We start from the raw sequence: 27,951 nt of genomic DNA on the forward strand, positions 1-27,951 counted from the left end.
TGCAGATTGTAGGCAATTTAGTGTATATTTGTCAAATTTAGAAGCATTTTACTAGATATATTTTGTACGTAAAATTTTGCCTGTTGTGAAGAACCTGCACATTCTGCTATGCACTCTTCTGATTTGCAATGTTGCCGCGATGGAGGTTTCGCTCTTCACTTTCAATAATTCCCAAATGGTTTGAGTTTAAGACATCCCCATAAATTACTTGTGATGGAATGGTTCTGTCTGTAATTAGGTTTTGCCCATATTCCTTGATAGGTGAATGCTTGGGGTGCGAGTTTTTGGTGAGGTGAATCATCCAAAATTTGTTTACTGTTGCTCTGCTTCAAGTCTCAAATTTGGTGTTGTATGCTAATATTTTGGTATGAGTAGATTTTACCAGTCCATCTACTCACATTTACGGCTGGCTATTGGTGCTTCAGTTGCTCCTTTAGTCCGTGTGCTTGTTTGGATCTGCTTTCCGTTGCCTATCCTATAAGAAAAGTAATAAACATATGGGCAAATTGATCGTGTTATCTTTGCTTAACAAATTCTCCAATATATATGGACTCAAATTCTATCCTTTCTGTTGTAGCTACTAGACTGTGTGCTTGGTGGTCATGGTCAAATAGCTATCTTCTGTAGAGCTGAGCTAAAAACATTTGTCACTCTGCACGTAAATGAGATATGCTGACTATTTCATCTTCCAAATAGCAAATTCATGATACAAATATAAGATGATAATACACTATTTAAGTAACCTCTATTTGCATAGATCTATTAATTGATAAGTTTATTTATTGGTAGAAGTTCTTTTGCCAATGGATGATATGTTTGTGTAGATGTGTATTCAATGAAAGACAGAAACTCAATCCTACTTTTAAGTATCCACCTAGATATGGTTAGGATGTATATGCTACTAACAATTTATACTAACACAAATAAATGTTGCAAGAGATCCTCGAGAAAGCATTTCATTTGCAATTAATTACAAGAATCATTTCATTACTTTTCAGTAGGCAAATATATCAATTATGAGATGCATTTTAGTACTTTCCAATAGGCAGATACGTCAAATACTAGAAGCATTTTCAAATACTCCAGTTGACGGTGACACACAAGAGGAGCCATCCAATTTTGGGACACAAGATGATGCGATCAATGCTGAAAATGAAAATGAAGATGAAGAAAATGTTATTTCTCCTTCCCCTGCTAGTGGCAAGAGATTGGCAAAGCCTATTCAAGGAAAACACAAAGAAAAGAAGCATAAGACAGGGAATGCACTACTCATTCAAGAAGCAGTTACATGTATGCCAATAGAGAGGGAAAATATTCGATTGACCAAGTGATGGAACTTGTGATTGCTTGTGGTGCCGGCTATGGGAGCAATGAACATTACATTGCATCTGAATTGTTTGTGAAGAAGGAACTATGGGAGATGTTTATGACCTTGCCTACTGACACGATAAGGTTCAATTGGTTGAGCAGGAAATACAATAACAAGTATTCATAATATGCTGTGTCTCAGCATGCCTCCAATGGATCAACTTCGAAATCATGCTTCGTGACTATGGACGCATTCCGTGATAGTATGGCTACATCTATTGCACTTGCATGGAATTAGTGTAATAATTTTTATTATTATGATCATGTTATTAAGGAATATTTGGGTGCGGACATTGGATCTATAATATATTTGTACTATAATTTATGGAATATTTGGTTGGAGACAATAGGCATAAAATATTTGCATTTTATTTTTTTCATGAACATGTTATTAATGTATGGCAAAAGTAGTCGTAGCTATTTCATCTCTCTCATTATTGGTACAGTCAATCAAACAGGAGGCAAAAAAGACAATCCACCCTCAAAACCCTCTATTCTGGAGCTGGGGGCACCCTCCATGCCAAACACCCCATCCAGCCTGCTCCAACTCCACCCAGAGCTAGCTCCAGCTAGAGTTTTGGAGTGGAGCTACTCCAGACAGAGTTGGAACCATGCCAAACAGGTCCCGAGTTTTCAAATTATGATTTTGTCGTGAGATATAACTCCCTACCCTACATGGAATGGAGCTTGGAGAAGGACGACATGGTTTGTGTGCAAAAATCTGCGTATGTTCATGCAAACAATGTTTTAAAAATCCTTTTTGCTGGAGGTCATCTTATTTGCCTCAATTTATTTTTGCTTGTGGTCATCGAACATCTTGGCGCGTGTGAAGAGTATAGGCGGCTGTCCCTTTCTGATTGTCAAAAAGGAAAACAAGTTCTTGCACGTGCGAACACCTGGTCTCCTTGGTCTCAATCCCTATTACTTGCAGATTCGTGTGCTAACACAGCACGCCAGCAATTTGTCTACTGTTTCTCTCTTCCTTTGGAGAGATACTCTCATGCTGATCGGGCTCGCTTCCAGTTTTCCCTTTTCTCTTATGATTGTTTTTTGCAAATCATTATTCACTCCTCTTGTTAGCTAGTACAAGAGACTGTCGTCCAATCATTATTATACCTGCAACCGAGCACTTCCAATGATTGCCCAAGCGTTCAGCTATATATATTGCCAATAGAAAAAGCAGCTCAATCCACACAACAATACATTTGGCATGCTCCATCTGTTGGATAGATCCACTCCAAAAGAAAATCAAAACAATTCAGCTATGGCACACCCCACAAACGTAAGGCATGTCGACTTTCTGACTAAACTTCCAACAAGAGAAGGCTGGCTCCACCCACTAGTCCTCTACAACAAGTGGCAGCAACCACATTTCGCTCAGAACATTACGCTTCTTCGGGACGAACTTCTAGGCTTGCCAGCACGACATCATCCTCACCGCCAAGCCCAAGTGTGGAACCACTCGGTTGAAGGCTCTTGCACCAGCTCAATGACTTTAATAACCACCCTCTCCTCACTTGTCATGCACACAATGTCGTGCCACACCTCAAGTTACCTTTAAACAAGGATCTTACCTACGTCGAGGCACTCATCTCCCCAAAGCTTGTTGCTACCCACATGCCCCCCCTCATTGCTTTCGGATTCCGTGGAAGGTCATGGTTGCCACATTGTGTATATCTGTCAAGATCCTAAGGATGATGATTTTGCGTCGCAAAGGCACTTTTGGATGGGAGATACAAGGGACATATCCACGGGCGGACCATAGTGGAGGCGAAGTTGGGCTCCGGCCCCCTTTGCCCAAAATAAGATTTCAAACTATACCTCTGTAGCCCATGGAAATTACCAGCCCAGTAGCCCACGATGTCCAGCCTTGTATGCCTCTATTGCTAGGCTCCGGATCACAGTGGATTTTTATTTGAGATTGCCCACCCTCTACAATTTGCTTCCTGATTCGCCAATGGACATACCACTAAGTTGGGTTCAACATTTAATATGTTTTGCAAGGGTTTCTCATTCCATGGGCCTCTTCCGGGATTGTTTGCCTTGAGCATTCGAAAAGAGAGCGCCACAAAGCCTAAGGGGGTTCTTTTCTTAAAGTACAAGAGATAATGGAAGGCTTGGCTTGCATTGTTCCTAGGTGGATCCATTTAACAATGAGGAACAAGATGGTAGTGTTCTTGATAAGGTGGAGGTTATGCAGCTTTGAGACTCTTAGTTGCTTGCAAGTAAGAAAAAAGAAGAACTTGTCCTTACTATTGAGAAATCTATGTTTTTAGGAGAGAGAAGGTGGGCGATTGGGGGAACTGTACTAGTGAATTGATGGGGAGAAACTAGATTACATCATTGAAGAAGAACTCAAAGGGTCTGGTTTTATGTTTTGGTATATACACGTTTCTTCTCATCTCGCTTTCTAGTTTGGATATCATGCACATGCTATACACACAACTCATGAAAAATATATGGGAAATGCCCAATTTGAAAGCTTTCTAACATAAGTCCATTTAACGTTTTTAGATTTTTTTTAGAAACGCAAACGCTCACAAACATGCACGGAAACTCACCCCTATTAATAGACGCACGCAACCATACCCCTATAAGCACCTCCGAGAGACTGGGCCGGCAGATCCTCGACATTAACGAAGTAGATTGGTGCTTCGCTGTCGACGGGCATGTCGCCTACCACTGAAAGAATAACACTAGTTAAATTCTGGAATAAATTCAGGAAAATGCGAGCACCTGTGCCGAGTCGGAGACTTGAACCCGAGTGGGCAGATTCCCCACCGCATGACACCTTTCGCATTTAGAGCCTGACTGGTTGGCTTTCAATTTTTGCCATGCCAAATTCATGGTTAGCCAACATATCGGCATGCCAAAATTAAGGTATGCCAAAGTATGGGTAAAAAATTTAGATATTTGGTTTAGTGCTAAAATATGACAATCGATATTTTTTATTTTTGTAAGGTTTAAGAAATTTCCAGAAACTTGCCATGGTTTTGGTCACAAATATTGGCATGCCAATTTTTAGACATGAACCAAATGATGACCAAATTTTATTGGCATGCCTTTATTTTAACATGGCAAAAATTGGAAGCCAAATGCTTAATGTTTTTAGATTGGGACACACAATTTTAGCCCGCAAACGGTTGCCCCGGCCTATTCATAGAAGTCAACGGGCTTGACTGGCGGCCAAAATTGGGCCAGACCCGTCTAGGCTTAGATTCATAGAAGTCAACGGGCTTGACTGGCGGCCAAAATTGGGCCAGACCCGTCTAGGCTTAGGCTTCTTTTGCTGGGCCTTTTCGTGCTCAACTGTAAAGTGCATAGCAGAATAGCCGATGGTGTGACCAGTAGCTTCTCGTTCATTCCCCTGCGACAGCAGGCATCAACCTTCTTGATCGAAGAGGCCAAAAGCAGGCGACAACCTTCTGGCGCCGATTTCCGCTGTTCCCCGTCCGCTCCGACACCGATTTCCGTTGTTCCCTGTCCGACTGGCGCAGGAGAGGACGGGGAACGGGGATTGAGGTGGTCGTTGTATATAGATCTATCTAATATAGGTTGTTTATGTCTATACGGTGTCGTTTGGGCGGAGGCAGTGCTGCATCTACAGAATAAACGGTTCCAGTTCTTCCTTCATCTCGCTGGTGAGTTCTGTGCTGCCGGTGAAGAGCTGGTTTGGTGAGAGTTTGCCGGATCTGAAGTACTTGCTTCAGATCTCGTCAGACTCTCTTCTCCCTCCCTTGGTTTCGTCGACACCAGCAGCAATGTGTGAATACAGCAGGGTAAAGGGGATCGAAGAGACAAGGGAATTTAGGGAGGCCGCAAGAACCGAGATAGGGAGGACAGATTGATTCATAGGAGGATAGCTTGCGTGTAGCAAGTAGTTTAGCTGTTACAAGTTATCCTCTCCCCTTCATTTACTGTTCTATTAATAGCTCGGTACATGGGCCTCGCCCGATGTGCATGCAAGCACTAAACCCAGTCACCTCCGATCGCTCGTGCATTCTTCTTCGTGGGCCTGGTGGAACGTGATGCATCCAGCCTAGGTGGGATTGGCCGAGGCCCAATAAATTAAAGTTGTCCGGACCCCAACAGTTTTTAGGCACACGCACTCAAAGAAAGGCCCAATCTCCCTAAAAAACTAATCCAATAAAAGGGTAGCTCTCTCTTTTAAGGTGGCTTCCTCCTCCAAAGCAAAGTGAAATTATTCAGAGGCTCACACGGTCGCCGCCCGATTACAACTAGGCCACTTGGCCCCTTTTTTGTTGCGTCTTTGCCAGCGGTTAATAGTGGAGGATGTCCTCATCATTCCCACCACCTTAAACAAGGGTAGAACAAATGATCGAAGCAAAAGTGGTGTAGAACAAGAACGAGGGTCCTTAATCACAGCAAAAGGACTCGACGTCACAGTTACAATGATCGAAGTCTGTTTCTCAATGGAAAACTAAACTCAACAAAACCCTAACCCTAATGTGCCGGCAGCTACTGATTATATGATGGTTGGGGCGTGCATATCCGCCTAGCCACGACCATAATGAACCCCAACATGATACACAGACCAACAACCCAAAAGATGGTGTCGCAGCACCGTGACAGATTCTGGACGTCCTCTTGTTTTGACGATTCCCATCAACTCCGAATGAATTTGGGCCTGAATCCGGTGCCATTGGAAGCTCCTTGAAATTATCTTTTCATTCATATAAAGAGCATCCAAAACGGACTCCATATGCGGCCTGGGCATCATTTTTGGAACGTGCTGCTCCTGGACTCCGAGATGAACTCGAACTTGATTTGGGTCTCCACCTTGGCGACTCAAATCGGATAAGCTTTGGACCTCCATCTCTATTTGAAAATCCATGCTGGTCTCTTGGGTCTATGCCATTCTCTAAGTGTGGTCGTACCCATGGAGGACATGTCCCCATCATCCTCCCTTTCTTGAGGAAAAGCTGTCCTCAGCGTCGAGTCTGCTTGAAAGAGATTCTACACAACACGAAAACAAACGGGGTTGCCATAATAATGGAAACTGAAACTCCGAGGTGAAACAAGACCATGTATCCAATTGGTCTGGATGTCATCAAACTTGTAAGCGCGTCGATCATATGGCCCACGATCCTTATCAATACTATCCTCCAAAAGATTAGTACTAACAAGAAACATATGCTCACCTTCCAACCTATTTATTCAAAAAAAAAACTAGAGGAACATGGCATGACAATATTACTGTTATTACAGCCCTCTAATTGATGAAAATTTTGTACAACAAAAGGAGAATTCAGATTTGTACAAATGTAAACCCGATGTATCAGATATTGTCCTTTGTTGTTATATTTGCCAATAACATGATATGTTTGTCTAGACAACCATGGCAAATCAGCATATACAAAAATTTTCTCTTCCAAATCACTAAGACTACACAAAATATCAAATTCAATGTAACCTACAGGATTTAAAAAGACAATAGTTGGGGCTCATCAATATCACTAGCATTATGAATAACATATTTATTTTCAGCATAAGTGTTCAACTCCAAAGAACAGATAGTATGATCATTCATCATCGGTGGCATGGGTATATCATCATGCAAATCATCTTTATCACAAAGAACATCAAATAAAACATTTTGTGACAAAGGAAAATCAAGCGAAGGTTTCACAAATATTTGCTCTATCATTGCAAGAATGGCGAAAAAATTGAGCACGTCAAGAGAACTCTCACCTTCTATGAGTTTAGCATTACCATTGATTTCTTGTGCAGCAGCTATATTAGGTGATGGTTCTGAATTTTCACGAGGTTGTGAGCACCTCACGTTCTATCACGTCATCCTCTCTCTTTTGTAATGATCCTGGAAAAGGTTAGGCATAGTAGAAGGAATAACAAGAGACTTATCTAATGGATGCACCTCATCATTTGAATTAATTACAAGAGATGGATCAACAAAATTCTCTCTCATAAGAATTTTCATGTAATCCCAAGTTTGAGGTTTATCTAATGGAGTTAAGCTCTCCCACCAAGTTAAAGCAGAAAGTCGCAAAACACTAGCTGCATTGTTTACCTTCCTCCTTGGACACATAAAGCGATTAGCAAATATATTGTCTATTACAATTTCCCACGCAATGTACTCATCAGCACCGATGCCATCATAAGTTGGTGGATATGAAGAACCTATCATTGTTAAAAGATAGCAAAAGATAACACAAAAGTATTATCCCTATCGACTAGCAACTACTAGGACGGAAAGGTGGGAAAGTGGATTGCAATATCTCAAACGGCTTACCACCGTCTTACAAGTGTTCTTACCAAAACCAACAGGATGGTACAATCTGTTGTCAAACTTGAGTGTAACAGTTGCAAGATGAACCTGTGCTGACAGAAGTATTTGTGGAGCTTTGGGTTGGCACAATATAGCCTACCCCAACTTGCTTGGGAAAAAAAGCTATGTTGTTGTTGGGTTGGCACAATATGGTAGTAAGGAATATCAAAATTTCAATTCAGAAATGCAAAACTGAAAACTAGTTCCAAGATAGTCTATGTCGCCGGCCTAAACTCGTCCTGGACCTAGTTTAAGCAAGAAACAAATCAACTCACAACAAGACCACAAAATGATGCAAGCACTTTTGATTTTTTTTTCTTCTTTTGGTTTCTTCCTTTCTTTCTTTTTTGGTGCGGCTCTTTCTTCTTCTTTTGCACCTTTGCCTTTTTCTTTTCTCTTTCATCTACGAGTATACAATGAAAACCAAATACAAACGATTCAGACTGTCCTTCTCTCCAATAAATGTAGCAACCAAATCTGGTGGTGGAAAAAATTTCTTTTCTCTCACTTTATAACTTATGATGTGTGCAAATCGAAAGCAAGAGTTGACACTAGACCACGAACAAAATCTAAACACCACGAACACAAGGACACAACGAGAGACTAAAATTCAGCAAAGCAAACTGAACTGAAAAATTGTGGGGGCACAAAGGGATTATAGGACAGCGGAATTTTTTTTGTAGAGCTTTTTTTGGACTATAGGTAATGAAAAACAAGATGAATCTAAAGGGTACACGATAATATACCTCACGCCTGAAGCTTTGATACCACTTGATGGATCCGGCCTAAGTGGGATTGGCCGAGGCCCAATAAATTAAGGTTGCCCGAACCCCAACAGTTCTTAGGCACACTCACTCAGAGAAAAGCCCAATCTCCCTAAAAGACTAGTCCAATAGGGGAAGGGTAGCTCTCCCTTTTAAGATGGCTTCCTCCTCCCAAATTAAGTAAGGTGGGATTATTCAGAGGCTCACACGGTAGCCGCCCGACTACAACTGGGCCACTTGGCCCCTTTTTTGTTGCGTTTTTGCCAGCGGTTAATAGTGGAGGATGTCCTCATCAAAACGTCTTGGCCTAGTTGTAGTTGGGCTGGAGTTGCTGACGTCCCCCGGCGGTTGAAACGCCGCTTGTCCCCAAGCAGGCACGAAAGGAAACCTCTGCTTGATACTCTCCAGATCTTCCCAAGTTGACATCGAAGGCGGCCAATCAGACCACTTGATTAGCACTTGAGGTACTGATGATAACCCTCGAGTAACCATACGACGATCCAATACCTACTCTGGGACACGAGGAGAATCCAAATCATCAGGAACTGAAGGAGTTACCTGAGTATCCGGTGCCATTGGCTTCATCTGAGACACATGGAACACTGGATGTATGGACGATGAAGCTGGTAACTGCAATTTGTAAGCCACTGTCCCAACACGAGCAATGATCTCTTAAGGGCCGAAGTATTTAAACGCCAACTTCTGATTTGTACGGGGGGCCAAGGAGAATTGAACATAGGGCTGAAGCTTAAGAAAAACCCAGTCACCCACCTCAAAAGTCCTTTCTGAACGTTTCTGATCAGCTTGCTTTTTCATTCTGAGTCTAGAGCGCTGAAGGTGTTGCTTAATCAAGGAAGTCATCAGCTGACGATCTTGCAACCAGCTATCCAACTCAGGATTGTGCACAAAATCAATTGCTGAAATGCCAAAGTGCCGAGGAGGGTACCCATACAGAGCTTCAAATGGAGAGCGGCCAATAGCAGAATGGTGACAAGAGTTATACCAAAATTCCGCTGAAGGAATCCAATGGAACCACTTAGTAGGATAGGCACTGACAAAACACCTGAGAAACATTTCCATGGTTTGATTCAGTCTCTCGGTTTGACCATCTGATTGAGGATTATAAGAGGAACTCATCTGCAGCTTAACATCAGCCAACCGAAATAATTCTGTCCAGAATTTGCTCGTGAATATTCTATCGCGATCTGATACTATGGCAGCATGCATCCCATGCAATCTGTACACTTGTTGCAGAAACACCTTTGCAATGCTAGCAGCTGTGAAAGGATGATGTAGAGGAATAAAGTGAGCACACTTGATAAAGTAGTCAATCACCACCAAAATACAGTTGGCATGTCCTGACTTAGGAAGGCCTTCCACAAAATCAAGAGAAATAATCTGCCATGCCTGAGAAGGAACTGGCAAAGGTTGCAAGAGGCCTGGAAGTTTAGCTCGATCTGGCTTAGCCTTCTGACAGATCACACATGTTTTCACAAATTGATGCACTGCTTTTTTCATACCCTTCCAAGCAAATAATTTTTTCATTCTCATGTATGTCACTGGGACACCGGAGTGGCCTCCAATAGCACTGGAGTGGCAAGCACCCAACAACTGCTGCTGCAATGCTTCATTAGAACCAATCCAAATTCTGTTTTTATACCTCAGCACACCTTCAGACAGAGTGAAATTAGGAACAGAAAGGGGATCCATTGCCAGTTTGGCCAGCATAGCTAATGCCACTTCATCGGTCTGGTACCCTTCTAACACTGATGACACCCACTGTGGAGTGCAAGACGACACAGCAGCACAAATGGAATCATGGGATGATTTTCTAGATAGAGCATCTGCCACCTTATTCTCAACTCCTTTTCAATAGACAATTTTATATTGGAGGCCCAACAGTTTTGTGAGGACTTTCTGTTGCCAATGAGTGTGAATTCTTTGATCAGACAACTGGGTGAGGCTTTTCTGGTCTGTTAGAATCAGGAATTCACCATGCTGAAGATAAGCTCTCCATTGCTGCACAGCTAACAAGATAGCTAAGTATTCCTTTTCATATGTGGACAGGCCTTGAGATCTGGGACCCAATGCTTTACTGATGAAGGCTAATGGATGGCCCTCCTGCATTAAAACTGCTCCCACACCATAACCACTGGCATCAGTTTCAATGGAAAACTGCTTGGAGAAATCAGGGAGAGCTAAGACAGGTGAATTGCACAAAGCAGATTTGAGAGCAGCAAAAGACTTGTCATGGGTGGAAGTCCAGACAAAGACCACATTCTTCTTAAGCAACTCAGTCAGTGGTTTAGAAATAACTCCAAAATGTCTCACAAACTTTCTGTAATAACCAGCCAATCCCAAGAAACTTCTTAATTCTTTGACATTTGTAGGAGTAGGCCACTGGGATATAGCTGAAATCTTACTAGGATCAGTTGCCACGCCTCTTTCACTGATCACATGGCCTAAATAAGAAATTTGCCTTTGTGCAAAGGAGCACTTCGAAAGCTTTATCTTCTAGTGAGATTTGGCTAGTAGCTCAAATACCAGCCTGACATGGTGCACATGTTCTTCATAGGACTGACTATAAATTAAGATGTCATCAAAAAATACCAACACAGACTTTCTGAGATATGGAGCTAATGTGCAATTCATGGCTTCTTGAAAGGTACCAGGAGCCCCAATCAACCCAAACGGCGCGACTAAGAATTCATAGTGACCACAGTGTGCCTGAAAAGCTGTTTTATACTCTTCACCCTTCTTCAATCTGATTTGGTGAAATCCTACTCTTAGATCCAGGCTGGAAAACCAACTAGCCCTTGACAATTCATCCAGAAACTCATCAATAATAGGAACTGGATATTTGCCCTTTGCAGTGATTGCATTAAGATGCCTATAATCAACACAAAATCGCCAAGTATTATCCTTCTTCTTTACTAGAAGCACAGACAAAGAGAAAGGACTGTTACTTTTCTGAATTAAACCACTTTGGAGCATACTCTGAATCTGTTTTTCAATTTCATCCTTTAACTGAGGTGCATACCTATAGGGTCTGATATGCACAGGGACAACACCATCCACTAGGGGAATGGAATAATCAAAAGGTGTGGAAGGTGGTAGTTCATATGGTACTTCAAAAAGCACAACATACTCTTGTAACAACTATGTAATCTCCAAAGGCGGAACAGTAGATTGATCAGGAAGTGGATCCTCTTCCACTAGGTGTACTTGCACCACTGATCCAGCAGGTATGTCATGATCATCCCCACACAGCAAAATTGTAGTGCCCTTATATGGAATCAACATCGATTTCTGCCCCCAATGTACTTTCATGGGACTATAGCATTGTAACCAATCAAGACCCAAAATCATATCATATCCACTCAGAGGCAAAATCTTAAGGTTAGACCAAAAGGAATACCCTGACAGGGACCAAGAGGCTTGAGGAATATGTTCCACACACTGTAACTTAGAACCATTGGCTACCTGTACTGTCATAGAAGAATGTACTGGCTCAATTCCTGTCAAAGAAGCTGCCAGCTGAGAGCTGATAAATGTATGGGAACTACCAGAATCCACCAAAATTTTGATCTCTTGGTTCTGAATAACCCCCAACAACACCATAGTAGTAGCAGAAGTACCCCCAGACACAGCCGCTGCGAACAAAGGAACAATTGTTCTTCCCCAGATACTGACTGGTGATCATGGATAGAATGCAAATCATCCTGAATATTGAATGCATCCAACACCTCGTGAAATGCATGAAGCTGCACTGTATCAGCACACTTATGATCCTTCGACCATTTTTTAGCACAATATTGGCAGAGACCTTTTGCTCGACAAAATGCTCTTAATGTTCTCCATTTGTCTTCATTGGTTTTGGCTTAAGCCGTTTCAGTAGTACGACTGTCATCAGCTTGATTAGCAGCAGGTTTAGTCTGCCTTCCCGGTGGTAATGGCAAGGGCAGAGCAGACTTGACAGGATACTTAGATGAATACTGAAATTCATTGCGCCCATACTCCTTCTTGATAGGTTCACCACCTCTTCCTGCAATTGTGCAAGAACAAACGCAGTATCGAGGGTAGAAGGACGTTGAAGCAATATAGCAGATTTAAATTCAGGTTTCAATCCATCAATAAACTTCATAGTATAATGGAGTGGATCAGTATGGCCTTCATAAGCCAAAAGTTGATCCATCAATGAGGAAAACTGGGTAATATAATCAGCCACAGATCCTTGCTGTTTGATGTGAAACAGCTGACGTACCAACAGCTCATGCTGGTCACGCCCAAACCGATATAAGACTAATTTGCAAAACTCGGACCAGGAGGCAGCTCTAATTTTCTTTTCCACAGACTGAAACCAACGCCCTGCAGCATCGGTGAAATGCATTGCAGATCACTTGACCCACATATCAGTATCTAAACTATAGAGATCAAAGTAATCTTCACACCTATTGAGCCACAACTTAGGATTCTCGCCATCAAAGGTGGGGAAATTAAGTTTGGGCAGCTTGCCACCATAAGAACGACCACACTCAGTACTAGTACTACGACCATGAGGCACAGTATTGGAAACACGGGAAGCGGAAAACACACGAGGAGGCTCGGGAGGCATGCCCTTGACCGGGGGAGGAACAAAGGTCATGACGACCCCATGTACATCTTCCCGGTGGTGTAGATCCCAGTGGTGCCCGTTGGGCCTGGTGGCTGTCGCCGGAGCAGATGGGCGCTCGGCAGCCAGTGGTGGAGTAGTCTCGAGCAGAGGGGGCAACGGATCTCGCTCGAGTACGGATCTCTCGTAGTGCTTGTTCAGCTTGTTCACCTCCAGGCGGAGGTCGTCGACGGTGCCGTCGATGTCGGGCCGCCAGGACTCGAGCGACCCCGCGACGCGCTCAAGTTTGGTGATGCGGGCGTCGTTGGAGACGGTGAGATCAGAGAAACGGCGCTCCCACTTGTCGTCGTAGTCGTCGAATCTCTTCTCCCAACGCGTGTCCCGCTCGTCCAGCCGCTTGGTTAGCTCGTCGAGGAGGATCTGGTTCTCGGGAGTCATGGCGCCGTGGCGGCGCTGAAACCGAGTGAAGTGTTCGTGGGGCGGGTGGTACTCCAGCTCGTAGAAGGAATCTCCGGGATCGAACGAATCTGATACCAATTGTGGTTTTTAAGTCGTCGCCTAGGCGTCCATGCGGAAATTGATTCACAACGTCCTTCACGCCAGGCAAACGATGCTTATGGCGTCTGGAGTCGTCGCCTAGGCGGGTATGGCGTCGGTTTTCCGCAAGGCGGACGGCGCATGGCAGTTTTCGCGGGCCGTGCGCGGGTGAAAATCGGGGGATTCCGCGCGCCTACCCCTCCCCGCCGCGATGTATTTCAGTTGCTCGCAGATTCAGAACGAGAGGGAAATAGAGAGGGCAGATTCAACGAGAGGGAAACAGAGAGGGCAGATTCAACGAGAGGGAAATAGAGAGAGACACGAACCGGCGGCACCTGGAATTGAGGCCGTGGAGTTGCGCACCCGCGGGAATAGGAGGGGAGTTGTAGGCGGGAGAACCTGGAATCCTTGGCGGCAGCGCCCGCCTTATCCAGCGGCTCCTGCCCCTTCTGCTGCGAGCCAGTGACCTATTTGATCTACTTCCTCTGCTCAGCCTTCCCGTCCGCTGACCTGCTGGTCACTGGTACCCCTTCCTCTCCCCTCCTCTGCTCTTAGCGTGCTTGGATTTGGGTATGCTTTGCTCTTCTGTGCTGCCTGTGGTAGCCTGGTAGGATATGAACACTGTTGTGCCATTGGCTACTCTACTCTGGTCTATTATATAGCATGGCAGTTTTGTGTAAATTCGTGTTTGATTAGTTTGCATTAGGTGTGTTTTTTGGCTGCTTCATTGTAAGTTAGAATATGTGTATGGCGTCGCCTCGTCGCGCGCCTTAGTCGCCTAGGCATCTGGAAGGGATTAGGTCGCCGCATCTCGCCTTACCGCCTTAAAAACCATGAACACAGCAGGGTAAAGGGGATCGAAGAGACAAGGGAATTTAGGGAGGCAGCAAGAACCGAGATAGGGAGTACAGATTGATTCGCAAGAGGACAGCTTGCGTGTAGCAAGTAGTTTAGCTGTTACAAGTTATTCTCTCCCCTCAATCTACTGTTCTATTAATAGCTCGGTACATGGGCCTCGCCCGACGTGCATGCAAGCGCTAAACCCAGTCACCTCCGATCACTCGTGCATTTTTCTTCGTGGGCTTGGTGGAACGTCTTGGACTAGTCGTAGTTGGGCTGGAGTTGCTGACACAATGTTGCAGGTTTGTCTGTTGAAAGCTTTGGGAGGTGCCAACGTTCCGAGAAATCGGGTTGGGTTTTGTCTCCCACCTTGTTTGGTGGTTTATTTCCCCTCTTTTGGGTTGTGTTCTTGTCTGGTGAGTCGGAGTCCCTGGCGATTATTGAAATGCTAGATCTCTAGCTTCCTGACGATGTGATGGTCAGCGACCATCTTTTTCGGCCAACACGTTCAGCAGATTTACGGTATGTTGATGTATTCGACATGCTCCATCGATAAATTATGAAGTCTCATCGTCAGATAGGAGATTGGTTTCAAGTTCGGTTTAAGTTGCCGATGGCCACTCCGATCGGCGGACTGAGCTGTAATTTTTTCTTTCTTTAGGGGTGTCTTTGTAAGATTTGTGATGTAAACGTGTAATATATAAACCCGGTTAAAAAAGGGAGAATAGCCGATGCCGCTCGTACAGTAGTACTTCATCGCAATTCCACCCGCACATCGCCGATTTTACCCCTGTCTCACTGCACGCTCGACCGTCGCGGTGGCGGCCTCACCGGCAAATGCCACCAGCCCAGCCCTCGCCCTCACCTCCATGACGCATCTGAGATACTGGTAGCCCAGAGCTGCGAGTCGCGAGCCGGCTGAAGCGGTTCCGCCTTGCTCTCCGAAATCGAACTCCTCCTCCCCCGTCCGGGAAGCGAAGGCGGCAGTCCTCCCCTCCCACCTCCCGTGCTCTCCTCGGTGTCCGGCGTACACCACCAGCCCAGCCCTCGCCCTCGCCTCCGCGACGCATCTAAGTCACTCTGTTCGGTTGGCCACTAGCAGCAGCACTTTCGGCTTATTTCCTCTCACAGAATACTATTGAATTAGCGAAAATCAGCTGGCTTCTGCACCAGCAGAACGGAGTGCGGTGACTCACGAGCCGGCTGAAGCGGTTTCGCCCTTGCTCTCCGAAATCGAACTTATCCTCCCCGTCCGGGAAGCGAAGGCGGCAGTCCTCCCCTCCCACCTCCGATGCTCTCCTCAGTGTCCAGCGTACACCACCAGCCCAGCCCAGGCCTCGCCCTCACCTCCGCCTTGCCCTCACTCTGTTCGGTTGGCCTACAGCAGCACCAGCTGGCTTGTTTTGACTTATTTTCTCTGACAAAATACTATTGAATCAGTCGAAAGCCGGCTTCTACACCAGCACATGATGTCCGGTGTCTGGCGTACGCCAGGGCCGGCGCAGGGATGGAGAACCCCACCACGCCCGCCCCGGCGGCGGCCCCGTCCAAGGGCAAGTCGGCGGCGCAGAACCCTAGCGGGCACCACGCCGCGACGACCGTCTGGGACGCCGTCCAAGGGCAAGTCGGCGGCGGCGCTGGCGCCAATGCGTCCGCCCCCACCCTCAAGCGCAAGCGCGGCGTCTTCCAGAAAGACCGTACGTGATGCTTATAATCCCCCCTAATTTGGCTAATTTTAGCCTTTGTTCTGTCTTTTGGGCATTCAATTCAGTTGTTGCTCATTTCTCAATTTGTGTGTTGAAATTTTTGCTGGCGTTCTTGCAGTGCAGCACATGATGTATGGATTTGGGGACGATCCAAATGTGAGTTTACTGAACTATAAGGATATGATGGGGACTGTAATGCAGTTAATATATTTTAGATCAGGAATTTAGATATCAACTGATGATAGAAGGCCGTACTGATGATAATATGCATTGAACCTTCAATTCTCAATGCTAATGTATCATGATTTAAATAACTTCCATGTAAAGGAAGAAGCACATAGTGTTTCCTTACAAAAAGTTGAAATCTTCTTTGCTCACATATGTGTTGTTCCTGACTTTGCAGCCACTTCCAGAAACTGTTGCGCTGGTGGAGGACATTGTTGTCGAATATGTCACTGATCTGGTAAACTTATTATGCGTTTCTGTCTTCCGTGCAATGCCAAGATCCATTCACTATTTGTAAGGCTTTATAGATGGATGGTAAAACGATTGATGCTTTGCCTTGTGGCCCTGTTTTAATGATTTGGAATGTTCAAATGTTATTCCTGTCCCAACATTCATGTTTGTTACCTTCACTTAGTGTTCTGGTGTTCTAAGAAGACAAATTAAGTTTAGAACCACTGTGCATTGCCTATGCTTTTGAGATCTATTTTTGTGGTATGCCTATGCAGTTTGTCCTTTTTTATATAAATTGAAGAGGTATCGTGTAGCTGGGTATTGAGTCTGACTAATCTGTGCTGTGTCCAACGCGGCCTTTTATGCCACAAATATATCTTTCATCATAAAACTTCGGTAGTTGATGTTGTTTGAGCATTGCTTTGGATCGGAACTTATACTATACATGAATTTGTTCGCATCAAGTAGTTGGCATCAGGGCTTTGTCGAATCATCCAGAATTTTATCTGGCCAACTGTTATCATAGCTTGCTGAGTGAAAATTCAATCATGTCACATGGAGCCTTGATTTGCTAATTTGATTACTTTCTGAACGCACTATGTTTTTTCATACATGATTTTGCTGTATGAAAATTATGGGCTGTTTAGTTAACAGCCAGGCCTTCCCCATTCACCACGTGTACTTCACACTGTTTTGAGCAAATTCATGTGCTTCAAATATACACACTTGTGGTTGAAATATCGAAGTAGATTATCACTGTCTGAAAGTAGCTGCGACTTGGTAGATGATAAAATCAGACACATTGGCATATATAGTGTAATATTATTTGCAGCTTCATCATTCACTGGGTTCATAATGTGCCTTTTTCTCAGGTCCACAAGGCGCAGAATGTTGCATCAAAGAGGGGGAAGCTACTGACAGAGGATTTTCTTTACCTTATACGCAAGGTACATTTTCCTAACTCCACATTTGATTACATTGCTTATTTGCAGTGCAGCTCACATTTCATTGCTGGTTTTTAGGATTTACGGAAACTGCACCGTGCTACTGAACTACTCTCCATGAATGAAGAGCTCAAGCAAGCAAGGAAAGCTTTTGACGTGGATGAAGAGACGCTGGCTACAAATGCCATTTGATATCTTCACGGAAGCCTCAGAAACCTTCGTACAATATGCATTAGTTTTCCTTTCAGCTGTTTCTGCTGAAAGGAATTTATAATGTTGGTTTTTGAGTGCTTTTGCCTTGTACTCACCAAACTATCATATCGTTCTTGTTGCCGATACTTAACAGTTGATACGTACTGACAGCAATTCACCTATGCATTCCTGGTTTCAAACTTCAGAAAGCACTTCTGGTAAAGTATTATCGCCTAACATAAACCACACTTTTTGGCCTTTTGTTTCTACTAATTCGCATTAATTGCCTGCAAGCTGTTCAAGAACCCTGATTAGAGACGCGGACTCAATGGTAAGTAGATTTGTGGCATAGTTCTGAGATTTAAGGCAATAATTTACAGCATAGTTTTATAAAGCTGACCCAGCCTTTCCTTCAAGTTGAGAGAGCATAGTCCAGGCAGCATATCACTTCACGTCTCCACCATAAACCTTGGCACTGAAGATCGAAGCACAGTAGCTTAACCACTGCATGAAAATGCAGAATGCATCTGTTTTGCGGTAGGATGACTAGCCAAACTTGCTTTCAATGTCAGTGACTTCAAGCTCTCCTTCCAAGTGTAACGTCTTCGCCATGACCGCGAGCAGCTCGGGCCATTCGCAATACAGGATTTCCTCAATGTCGTCATCGTTGTACTCATGCATGTGGCTTCTTACATTTCTGTTGAGCCGCAGTAAATCGGACTGAGTATTTTTGTACTGGTTTTGAGCATTGACAACCCACTGGTTGATCTGTGCATTTGCCCTGGCAGTATCCAGCCAGTCATTCTCGTAGGGGAGCTTAGAGAGTATCCTCTTCTTCTTTGCCTTGTTTGTACGACCAAGGTACTTGACAATCCTATCGTGTAGCATCAGGAAAACCTCGGTGCTGTCAAGTGTCAACAACAAGCAACACAATGAGCCTTTGGCAACAAACAAAGACGGTAAAACCGGGTCGAAAAATTTACCGGTTTTTCATGGGCAGCAGCGCGGCATTGTTCACGATCAAGAACTCATCTTCCATCATAAGGTTGTCATCTCCCAAGAGCGCGAGGAATGCCCTGTAATCCGGAGGCAGCTTGGCGACATCCCCACCGGACATTCTGATCAACGCCTGCAGGACCTTGGACAGGTTCCTGTAGTCGTCCCTCACACGCTCGATGCTGAATCCTTTGCCACTGAAATTGGCCCCCCTCAGCTTGACGCTCCCGGTGCTCCCGATCCAGACGTTGGACACCTGCAGGGGAGCGGCGAGGCACCTGCCAACCGAGTGCTGGCTCCTCAGTATCAACGCGAGCTTCCTGCTGATCCTGGTCGCGTTGTCGGATAGCCGCCAGAATTTCCTCCTTGTTCCCAGCACCTGGACCTGGATCAGCATCGGGTTGGCCTTGGCGTAGCTCTTGGCGTCGCGCAGGCCCTCGGCGGACGACTCGTCGATGTCCTCGGCGCTATGAACACGGATAGCAAAAATGAGTGTGTTGCCACGGATAGTAAAACTGAATAAAAAAGATGAGTGCTCTGACGAAGCAGCAATCTCACTTGTTTTGATACTGAGAAGCTACTCCGTTGGCAAGTGCTCCATTACTCCACAGCAGGGGTCCAAAGTTTGGACCAGCAGCCTGCCGGCAACGCCCAACCATGCACACGAAACAATAAACATTCAAGTGAAAAAAATTGTACACAAACAGATGGGTGTCCAGCAGGGTCGTACTAATCAGTTTCTTTTAGAGAAGGAAGAATCTTTCGCCTTTTTCTTTTTTCTTTTTTAAAAAAGAAAAAGTTCTCATGTCATGGGACGGTTGTTGAAGGATGAGATTCCTCATATTACTTTTTCATCCTGAGAAGGCAAGATTTTACTGTAAACTAAATGTCGATCTTGATTGTGGAGCTCTAAGTACGTTGCCAAGGATTTAGCATTTTACTAAAATGGATTGGGACGGTTGGAACTAAGATTCCTGTTTGGAAGAGGAGGATCACTCCAGGAATCCATAGGATTTAGCTCAAGTTTTTACACTAAGTCCTAAGGATTTGTATCCCCAAACTCCTCTTCCAGACAGGGAAGACTGCCGACAGTGTGAGAACAAGAACATACACAGCAGGGAATCAGGGGAAGGAAATGAAGGAAGAATACTGTATGCTACTGCCAGTATTCTGTTACCATAGACGTGGATACGAACCTGCGTCAGGGCGCCGCCGCCGATTGTGGCCGGCGGGACGCCATGGCGGCCTAGAGCTTGCTGATGAGGCCGTGGAGCAGCAGAAGCAAGCGGATCATGGCTGTAGTACTGCGGCTGGTAGTAGGGGTAGTGGCCACCGCCCCCTTGAACCCTTGGACGACCTTGATGGTCTTCTTGTCCCTCGAAGCACCTGATGAGGGCGTTTCCCATGGAGGATCACTCTCTATCTGCTCCAGCTGCTGCTCCTCTTGCTCACCTACCGAGCTTAAAGCTAGCTGCGGCTAGAGGTGAGGGAAGGGCCAGGACAAAGAGGTAGTGGGACTGCAAGGGAAAAAAAAAAGGAGACCTTGACCCGAGGCCTTCAATCAGAGTGACTGTTCATGATGGGATGGCACAGGACGAAGCCCGATTGACTTGAGATGACCATTCGGTTTGCTCTGGTGAGTGTGTTTAGATACCACAAAATTTCCAAATTTTTCATCACATCTTTTATCACATCGAAACATTAAATATAGCAAATGACCCATGTATGGGTACTAAATGTAGTTAAATAAAAAAACTAATTACATAGTTTTGATGTACGTTGCGAGACGAATCTTTTGAGCCTAGTTAGGTCATGGTAGGACAATATTTACCACAAACAAACGAAAAATGGTACACTGTGCTACAGTGACCGATGTAATTTTTTCAACCACCTTTTCCAGGGATCTAAACACAGCCAATATAAATGTTTGTTTGTATGTTCATGAAAAATCACATGAGCACGCTAGGTCAAATATTTGTTTGTTTGTTTGTATGTTCATGAACATCCACTCGCCTCGCCTGTTCACCTGTGCTCTCGGCAGTTAGTAGTCCAGGGGTTGAAACCTACGGTGTTTAAGTGAAGATACTCGTCAGTTTGGCCAGGATACTGTTTGTTTGTATGTTCATGAAAAATTACATGAGCACGCTAGGTCTCTACATCAGCCTGTGCTTTCGGCAGTTAGTCCGGGGGACGAATCTGACGGTGTTTAAGTGAATATGCCCGCCAGCTTGGCCTTCTGGTCATCAGTTAGGCCTTCAGGGAAGACTACATGGAAAGTGATGTAGAGGTCTCCTTTCTTGGTGCTCTTGTACAGTGCCATGCCCTCGCCTTCGAATTTTCTAACCTCTCTCGGCTTGGTGATCCCCTGCAAATTCAAAGCAAGGCAAAGTTGAGCTATTGCAGTTTCACTCACGACAAATTCTTTAAGTGTGTAAAACTCTAATTACCTTGGTCCCAATTTTCACCAAATGGTTGTCGAGGTGGTTGAAGTTTTTTTCTTGAAACCAACAAGAGCTTCGAGCTGCAGGAGAAATGGGAGCTTCAGTGGTTGACAAAAGACAACAGAACCAATGGAAGAGCATGAGAAAATGGAAGAGGCCGCGACGATTACCAAAGTTGCTGCGATGAGATTAAATAAATAAGCTAATGGATGGCTACTCTGATGGAATGAATGAGGCTAGAGGTTCATACTACTAAGGCCTTCAGCGAGACCATAGAATCAGCATAAATATTGACAAAATTGTTTGGCTGAATTGCTATCGTTGAATGTAAGCTTGTAACCGAATGCTTTATCTGTTTATTATCATCTATCCAGAAAGATCGTCATCCAGGAACAAGCACAAATATTGGTATTGTTCTCTCAACGTGACCAGACCTTCTTTGATTAAAAGCCCTTGAAGTGAAGATTACCAATGAAATTGTCGCTGCTGCATGTAAATCATTCCCTTCTCTTCTGAAGTGTTCATTCCGTGTTGTCCGAATCTTAAACTGCCCAGAAAGTGGATTTTGTCAGGAAAAGATGCTGCCAAGCTGATCATTCCCTACTTATTTGCATAAAAAAACTAGGGTAGATAACAACCTTCAAATCCCCAGGTTCTCCATCAATCTTAGGTTCACCATCCTCGTAAAATAAAATTTCCTAGAAGCAGAAAATATATAATCTATTAAGATCACACGAAAAAACAAATCAAACAAAAGTGCTTTGCACCCATGATTCCACAATCCACATGCCATAGAGAATCAGCTTAAGAAATTCTTGTAATGATGCCGATACAGGAAAAAATGTTGTTGGTTTAGAATAGTACAGAAACCAGGGTGTTCAGTCATTTAGCTCCAAAAGGTTGCAGGATGCCAACCACTATATACATAAATAACTAGAAGAAACAATAGGCAGTAGCTTTGTACCTGTCCATTTTGCATTCCCTTTTCTATATCAACGTTAATGAAATCACCTTCTCTTACGTACTTCACATTTGGGCATGATTCACAAACCTGGAATACGAAATGTAACCCCATATCATTGCACAATGTAGCAAATTAAACCATGAACACCCTTCAAAATAAAATATGGAAGATGAATGTTCTTCATCATGAAAACCATGAAAAGATGAAACAAGAAAATATATCTGAACATTACATTATAGTAATTTTTTTAAAAAAATATAAGCTAAATCATACCAACAGCATAGAAGAATTTGATAGATTAGAAATTTACCTGCTCACTAATTTGAAAAAAAAACGCTCCAGGGGCAATTTCTTGTTGACGAATTTCATTCATACATTTGCATGGCCTCTTGCCAGGAGCTGGTTTAATCACATTTTTCTCCCTCCAAACCTATCATTCACCAGAAAAATACCAAAGCAAATAACTTATAAGATGCCGTAAGTGCAAATCATTTCCATAAAAGTATGAAACTTACTTGAAGAATGAATTAAAAATGTTACCGTGACTCTTAATTTTTTATCATAAGTCAGAGTTGCATAGTGATGTTACCTTTACAGAACAACCCATGTACAAGACCTCAAGCGAAGCATCCAATTCAACAATGACATCATCACCCTTAATTATTTGCTCTTCCTCCTTTTCCATCCCTCCGCCACCAAAAAAACTGAAGTTTTTTAGAATGAATGGAAAAAGATCGTTAACAATGGGAAACAAGTGAAGATTTAGGTGATATACAAACATGCTAAATATTTGTCAACACTGAGTTACATTCAAGTAAAGATTAGTAACATATTTTATTTGAGTAACAAGATATATCTGCCTAACTACATATAATCAGTAAACAAATGTGCATGACAGGAGTGCACTAATGTACATGCACTAAACTTTTAGCATATAGAGTTTGCTGATTGTTAGGTGAACGAATATATATAAAAGACAAGTACAGCCAGACATGGATGACTATCGTACCACATGGTTGCATTCTATTCTTCATAGAGCCAAATTCCATTAGCCTACAACTCAACATAGTAGCTTGCCTGACAAAATGTTTAATAGTTTCAATTAAATCATGAAAAAATATTCTGTTCCACATTAATTATTTTCATTGACAGCACATTAATCAGCAATTTTGCAGAATGAAGGGACCCCCAGCAAAAGAATAAACAAAAGGTGTAAAATTCACACACGAAAAAATGAGTTGGTCAGGAGCATCGCAACTATGATTCTATAATCCTCATTTTCAGATGTCTATGGATCCAACAAAAATATTGCGAGTCACTTCACTGTATTTGTTGAGAAACTACACATATTTTAACGTAATCCACAAGATATTCAATAAATCTCTTAAGAAAAAAAATAAAATTCCATCATGTCACTCTTCGAAAAATAACAGATGTTGTTGAAGTACTGGAACCCGCCATTTTAAGTTGAAAAATAATAATAGCATCAACATATAATGCAATATAGCTCGCAACAAGTTTGTCTTTCTATGTCATGAACAATTAATAATATATTTAGCAGTCATGATAAGATGATATGAACAAAGAAAAACATTAGGATAGCATGCATTTTTCCTCTTACTTGCTAAACACGTGTTCGACGTTCATAGCACGACCACCTCCACCACTACGCCCGTCCTGTAATTGCTTTAAAGCATCCTCGCCATACCAGTCATAGACCTTCCTCTTCTCCTGGTCCATCAAGACCTCATAGGCTGCAAGTTCACAACTTCACCACTCAATAAAACCAACGCTTTATTTAAGCTCAAGCATGAGCACTCAAGTACTCCCTTTATTCTCCATATATACTACCAGTACATACCACTGTTGATCTCTGCGAACCGCGCGTCGGCCTCCTCGTTGTTGGGGTTCTTATCAGGGTGGTATTTCAGCGCGAGCTTGCGGTAAGCCCTCTTGATTTGCTCGTCTGATGCATCTTTCGACACTTGCAGTATGTCGTAGTAGCTCGTTCTAATCCATTGATGCAGAAAAACCATCAGAATTATCAGAACAATTTCATCAATGTTTACATGTGAAGCTGTGACGTATTGTAAAAATACTCAGGAATTGAGCAACCAGGACTTCCAAGAACTGAAAGTTTAAACATACTAAGCAGCTAGTAGTTGAACGGCAAAAGGAATAGGAAATTGTAAAAGAAGATATGATCAAATATGCAGCAAAGAACTCTTAGCTTCCCAGAAGCGAAGGAAGTGATTTTGAGCAGTACATCGTGAAAGCTATTCGGGATCCAATCGAAACCCTTGAGCAAGATGCTATCTTTGCCCTCCAACAAACCGATCTGACAGTAACACGCGTATGCAAAAGCGAACCCCGAGAACACGAAAGAACCCCGGCCGGATACAATTGGAATCTGGGAAGAGCTAAGCTGTGACGGATCCAGGGTCGTACCGAGAGAGCGCGGACACCGAGTGGTGCAGGAGGAGGAGGAGGACGGCGGCGAGCAGCGCCGCTCTCCACCGCGCCGCCATTGCCTGCCTCCCCACGCACCACGAGACGCGGGCGCGCCTCGCCTCGGCTCAAACGGCGAGGCTGGCCAAACAAGACGAGAGAGCGTGGCTGGCGCTGTGGCGAGCGAACGAGCCCGGGGTCTCTCGTCGCCGGCGGCCCTTCGTCCTCTCTCGATCGAGAGACTCGAGAGCTTCCAGTCCACGAGGAGTGACGTCGTCGTCTTCTCTTTGCTGCGCGGTTCGCGTGCGGGGCCGTGGTGTGGCAATAATGCCCGGGGGGGCTTTGGGACAACGGGCGCTTTTGGCCGGGCTCTTGTGCCTTTTTGGCGGCCTGCGCGGCTGCGGCTTCGGCTTCGGTCTCCGGCTGCAGCACCTGCTAGTTGCTAGTTGTACGCCGCGTGTTCATGTGAAGGCAGATTTTGAAACCGACAAGTTCAAAAAAAATGTGAAGGCAGTTCGCCCCCCCCCCCTCCCTTCACTCTAGCCAAACACGTACTATATCAATGCATATATATATATATATACACATATATATACATACATATATATATATACATATATATACATATACATATATATATACATACATATATATATACCTATGTGCTATACTACACCCAGCACCCAAACCAACTAGCCCACCAACCATCCTCTTTGCCCGACCCGATCCAACCTCCCATTTGGCCCACGGCCCATCCACGAGTCATGTTACTACCCACCAGGCCACCACCCTGTCCACGCTAACATGCTGCCCAAACAGCGATTCGAGGCTCGATTCGGCGGCGGCGACGACGACGCGATTTCAGGTGGCGCATCCCTCCCGCCCAACTACTCCTGCGCACCCTAGCGTGGCGTGGATCCCAGGCGGCGCACCCGAGCAGCGGCGGGAGCCCAGGCGGCACGCCCTCCCGCACCCTTGAGCGGGGACGACGACGACGCCCGTGGCTTGTGCCAGCCGCTGTTCTCCATCGAGTTCTCGTTCTTCGCCGCTACAAGTGGGTAAGCACGCGTCCCCTCCGCCCGCTTGCTTTTCCGGTGTATCCTTGTAGATTCGGCTCGGATTGGGATCACGATCCAGTAATTTTTGTGCCAACGTCCAGTATCAGTAATTTTTATGTAGGTCAGTATTACCATGTTTTTTTTCCTTAGGCTCAATAATATTTCCCAACACCATATTTTTTGTGATTACTGAATGTTGATGATGAGCTGAGTAGTTAGTACAATATTCATCTTTAGTCCAGTAACTTGTTAGCTCAAGTACAATTGCTCTTTTTTTGTTAGGTCCGTTAGTTCAGTACCACACGTGTGTCAGTAAATTTTGTTCATATGATCCATACATTTGTTTTTGTCGTAGTATTTCAGTATTTTTTTATGTGTTCAGTTGTTATTATCACAAATTATTCAGTAATCTTTAGTTGGTATCATAAATTCTTCGGTAATCTTGTTTAGGCCCATAATTTTTGGATTTTGCCCAGTACTTTATTATAGTTGTCCAAGGTATATCAGTATCACTGATGGAAGCTATTTTTTATCTATAACAGTGATGTAAATGCCAAGGGTTAAAATCAAAGGCGATCTTCCTAAAGGCATCAAAGGTATATCATTGAGGGATAGCCAAGGTGCCGAGTTCCGATAGACCTCACACAGACCCAGCCTCGAGATCTTGAGATAGTCCTGCAGATGCTGCACTGGACACAGTCTTAATCGGAACGTGCAGCTGTAGGCTGTGGTGATGATGAGATAGCTACACCAGCTACATTCATCCCGAGCTCACTAGATGAGGTATTTAGTAATTTTTCTACTTTCAGTAATACTTTTTTTGCTTAGTTTAGGCTCAGTACTATATTATTTTCAGTAGTTGTGTTAGCGTCTAGTATCAGTAATTTTCGGTCACTACTAAACATTTGATGCTTTGAGTTAGTACAGTAGTTCTGTAGTCATTACTGAACTACTGGATGAAATAATGAATTTTGGTCAACATCTATTATCAGTAATTTTTTGTTTGGTCAGTAGTACCGTGGCTTTTTTCCTTTGGCACAGTAATATTCGTAACACCACTTTTTTTGTCGGCAATTACTAAATGTTGATGCTCTAAATTAAGTTGTTAGGACAGTAGTTTAACCCAGTAATTTGAGCTAGTTGTTTAGTTTAGTAGTTTTTTTAATAGTAGCAGCTCAATTTCGTTCTGCCTTTTTAGTTTCAGTAGCCCAGTAATTTATGCTAGTGTAGTTTTCAGTAGTGGTTCCAGTAGTTCAGCTGTTTATATGCGAGCTTGTAGTTTCAGCAAGTTTCCGACACTGTTATCAAACTTATATCATTAATAGTCTATATTTTTTATATGATAGGGGTGTAAACGCCATGGATTAAAATCATAGGCGGCATTTTAAAGGCATCAAAGGTATATCATTGAGGGATTGCGGAGGTGTCGAGTTCCAGATGGACCTCACACAGACCTAGTCTCCAGATGCTTTCGTGGTCGCGACATAGGACACAGTTGAATTAGAAACATGCAACTGTATATGGTGGTGATGATGAGAATACTCCAGCAGCTACACTCATTTTGTAGATCTTTTTAGACTACAAGAGACTGTTAATTTGTGACTAATATGTATACAGATTCATGCTCACCGCCAATTATATGTATATACTTGGATTTTCGGTAATCTAGATAAACAATTATTCAGTATATGCACTTCCAGTAATTTTTTATATTTTTGAGTAATTGTTTTCTAGTAATACCCATGTACATGCTTGGATTTAGTAGTGCAGAGTTTCAAGTACATCCAATAATACCTATGCACATTTAGATTCTGTAATACATCGTATAATTCCAATGTATGTCTTGGATTCAGTAATACAGATATCATCTAGTAATACATGTTCATCAACATTGCTGGGTCTTTCGCCTTGTGCGCATGTATACATTTCGTCATGCGCGTTCTAGGCATGAGCTTGTGGTTATGCTAAAGCACAATCCACGTAAAAAGTCACGCCGTCCATCCCTGCTGTTCTAGCACAAACCATTGCTTTTTTTTTGCACCTATCATGCTTTGATGTATTTGATGTCCTGTGGTCATCCCCCAACCTTCGACTTGTGCTTCCCCCTATAGAACGAGCAATTGAATTTTCAGTTGATTTTATCATGTTCTTCTTGGTAGGAAAACCATCAAGCTCGGTGTACATTCCGTAGAACTCATATGCAGCATAGAATGGATCAAATTTGACCTCATAAACTACTGAAAAATACAAGACTGAAACCCTGATATAGCTTCTCAAAGTACTAAAAAGTATAGATGATTGAGAGAGCTTATACTCCC

The 27,951-nt window shown here is 43.7% G+C and overlaps 2 protein-coding genes, 1 long non-coding RNA gene and 1 pseudogene across 3 annotated transcripts; 2 read left to right on the forward strand and 2 right to left on the reverse strand.

Moving 5' to 3' along the window:
• Positions 1–15,868: 15,868 nt before the first annotated feature.
• LOC120706835 (transcription initiation factor TFIID subunit 13-like) lies at positions 15,869–17,926 on the forward strand. Its single transcript, XM_039991564.1, is given in 7 exon segments — positions 15,869–16,024; positions 16,026–16,051; positions 16,054–16,125; positions 16,253–16,290; positions 16,538–16,597; positions 17,463–17,537; positions 17,613–17,926. Coding segments are annotated over 7 exon segments (474 nt in total). The 5' UTR covers positions 15,869–15,935; the 3' UTR covers positions 17,727–17,926.
• Position 17,927: 1 nt separating this feature from the next.
• Positions 17,928–20,236, reverse strand: LOC120706832. The gene is made up of 4 exons (XM_039991561.1): positions 19,919–20,236; positions 19,281–19,360; positions 18,710–19,189; positions 17,928–18,630 (listed from the first exon to the last, which is right to left on the reverse strand). Exons 1-4 carry the CDS (start codon positions 20,126–20,128, stop codon positions 18,273–18,275), a joined length of 1,128 nt encoding a protein of 375 aa, XP_039847495.1. The 5' UTR covers positions 20,129–20,236; the 3' UTR covers positions 17,928–18,272.
• A 369-nt stretch (positions 20,237–20,605) lies between these two features.
• Positions 20,606–24,886, reverse strand: LOC120706836 (annotated as a pseudogene).
• Positions 24,887–25,348: 462 nt separating this feature from the next.
• On the forward strand, positions 25,349–27,340 carry LOC120706837. Its single transcript, XR_005688456.1, has 3 exons — positions 25,349–25,633; positions 26,176–26,416; positions 26,980–27,340. It is a non-coding gene; the product is annotated as an uncharacterized LOC120706837 (long non-coding RNA).
• Positions 27,341–27,951: the final 611 nt, after the last annotated feature.

Source organism: Panicum virgatum, chromosome 5K (assembly GCF_016808335.1).
Source record: "Panicum virgatum strain AP13 chromosome 5K, P.virgatum_v5, whole genome shotgun sequence".
Lineage (NCBI taxonomy): Eukaryota > Viridiplantae > Streptophyta > Magnoliopsida > Poales > Poaceae > Panicum > Panicum virgatum.

Bases quoted from the DNA above. Each gene is read 5' to 3' on its own strand.
- LOC120706832 (XM_039991561.1), bottom strand. From the start codon at position 20,128: ATGGGAAACGCCCTCATCAGGTGCTTCGAGGGACAAGAAGACCATCAA. The intron at 19,361-19,918 runs GTTCGTATCCAC...CGTTGCCGGCAG, and splicing joins GCGGCGGCGCCCTGACGCAG to GCTGCTGGTCCAAACTTTGG. The intron at 19,190-19,280 runs GTGAGATTGCTG...CCGTGTTCATAG, and splicing joins GCTTCTCAGTATCAAAACAA to CGCCGAGGACATCGACGAGT.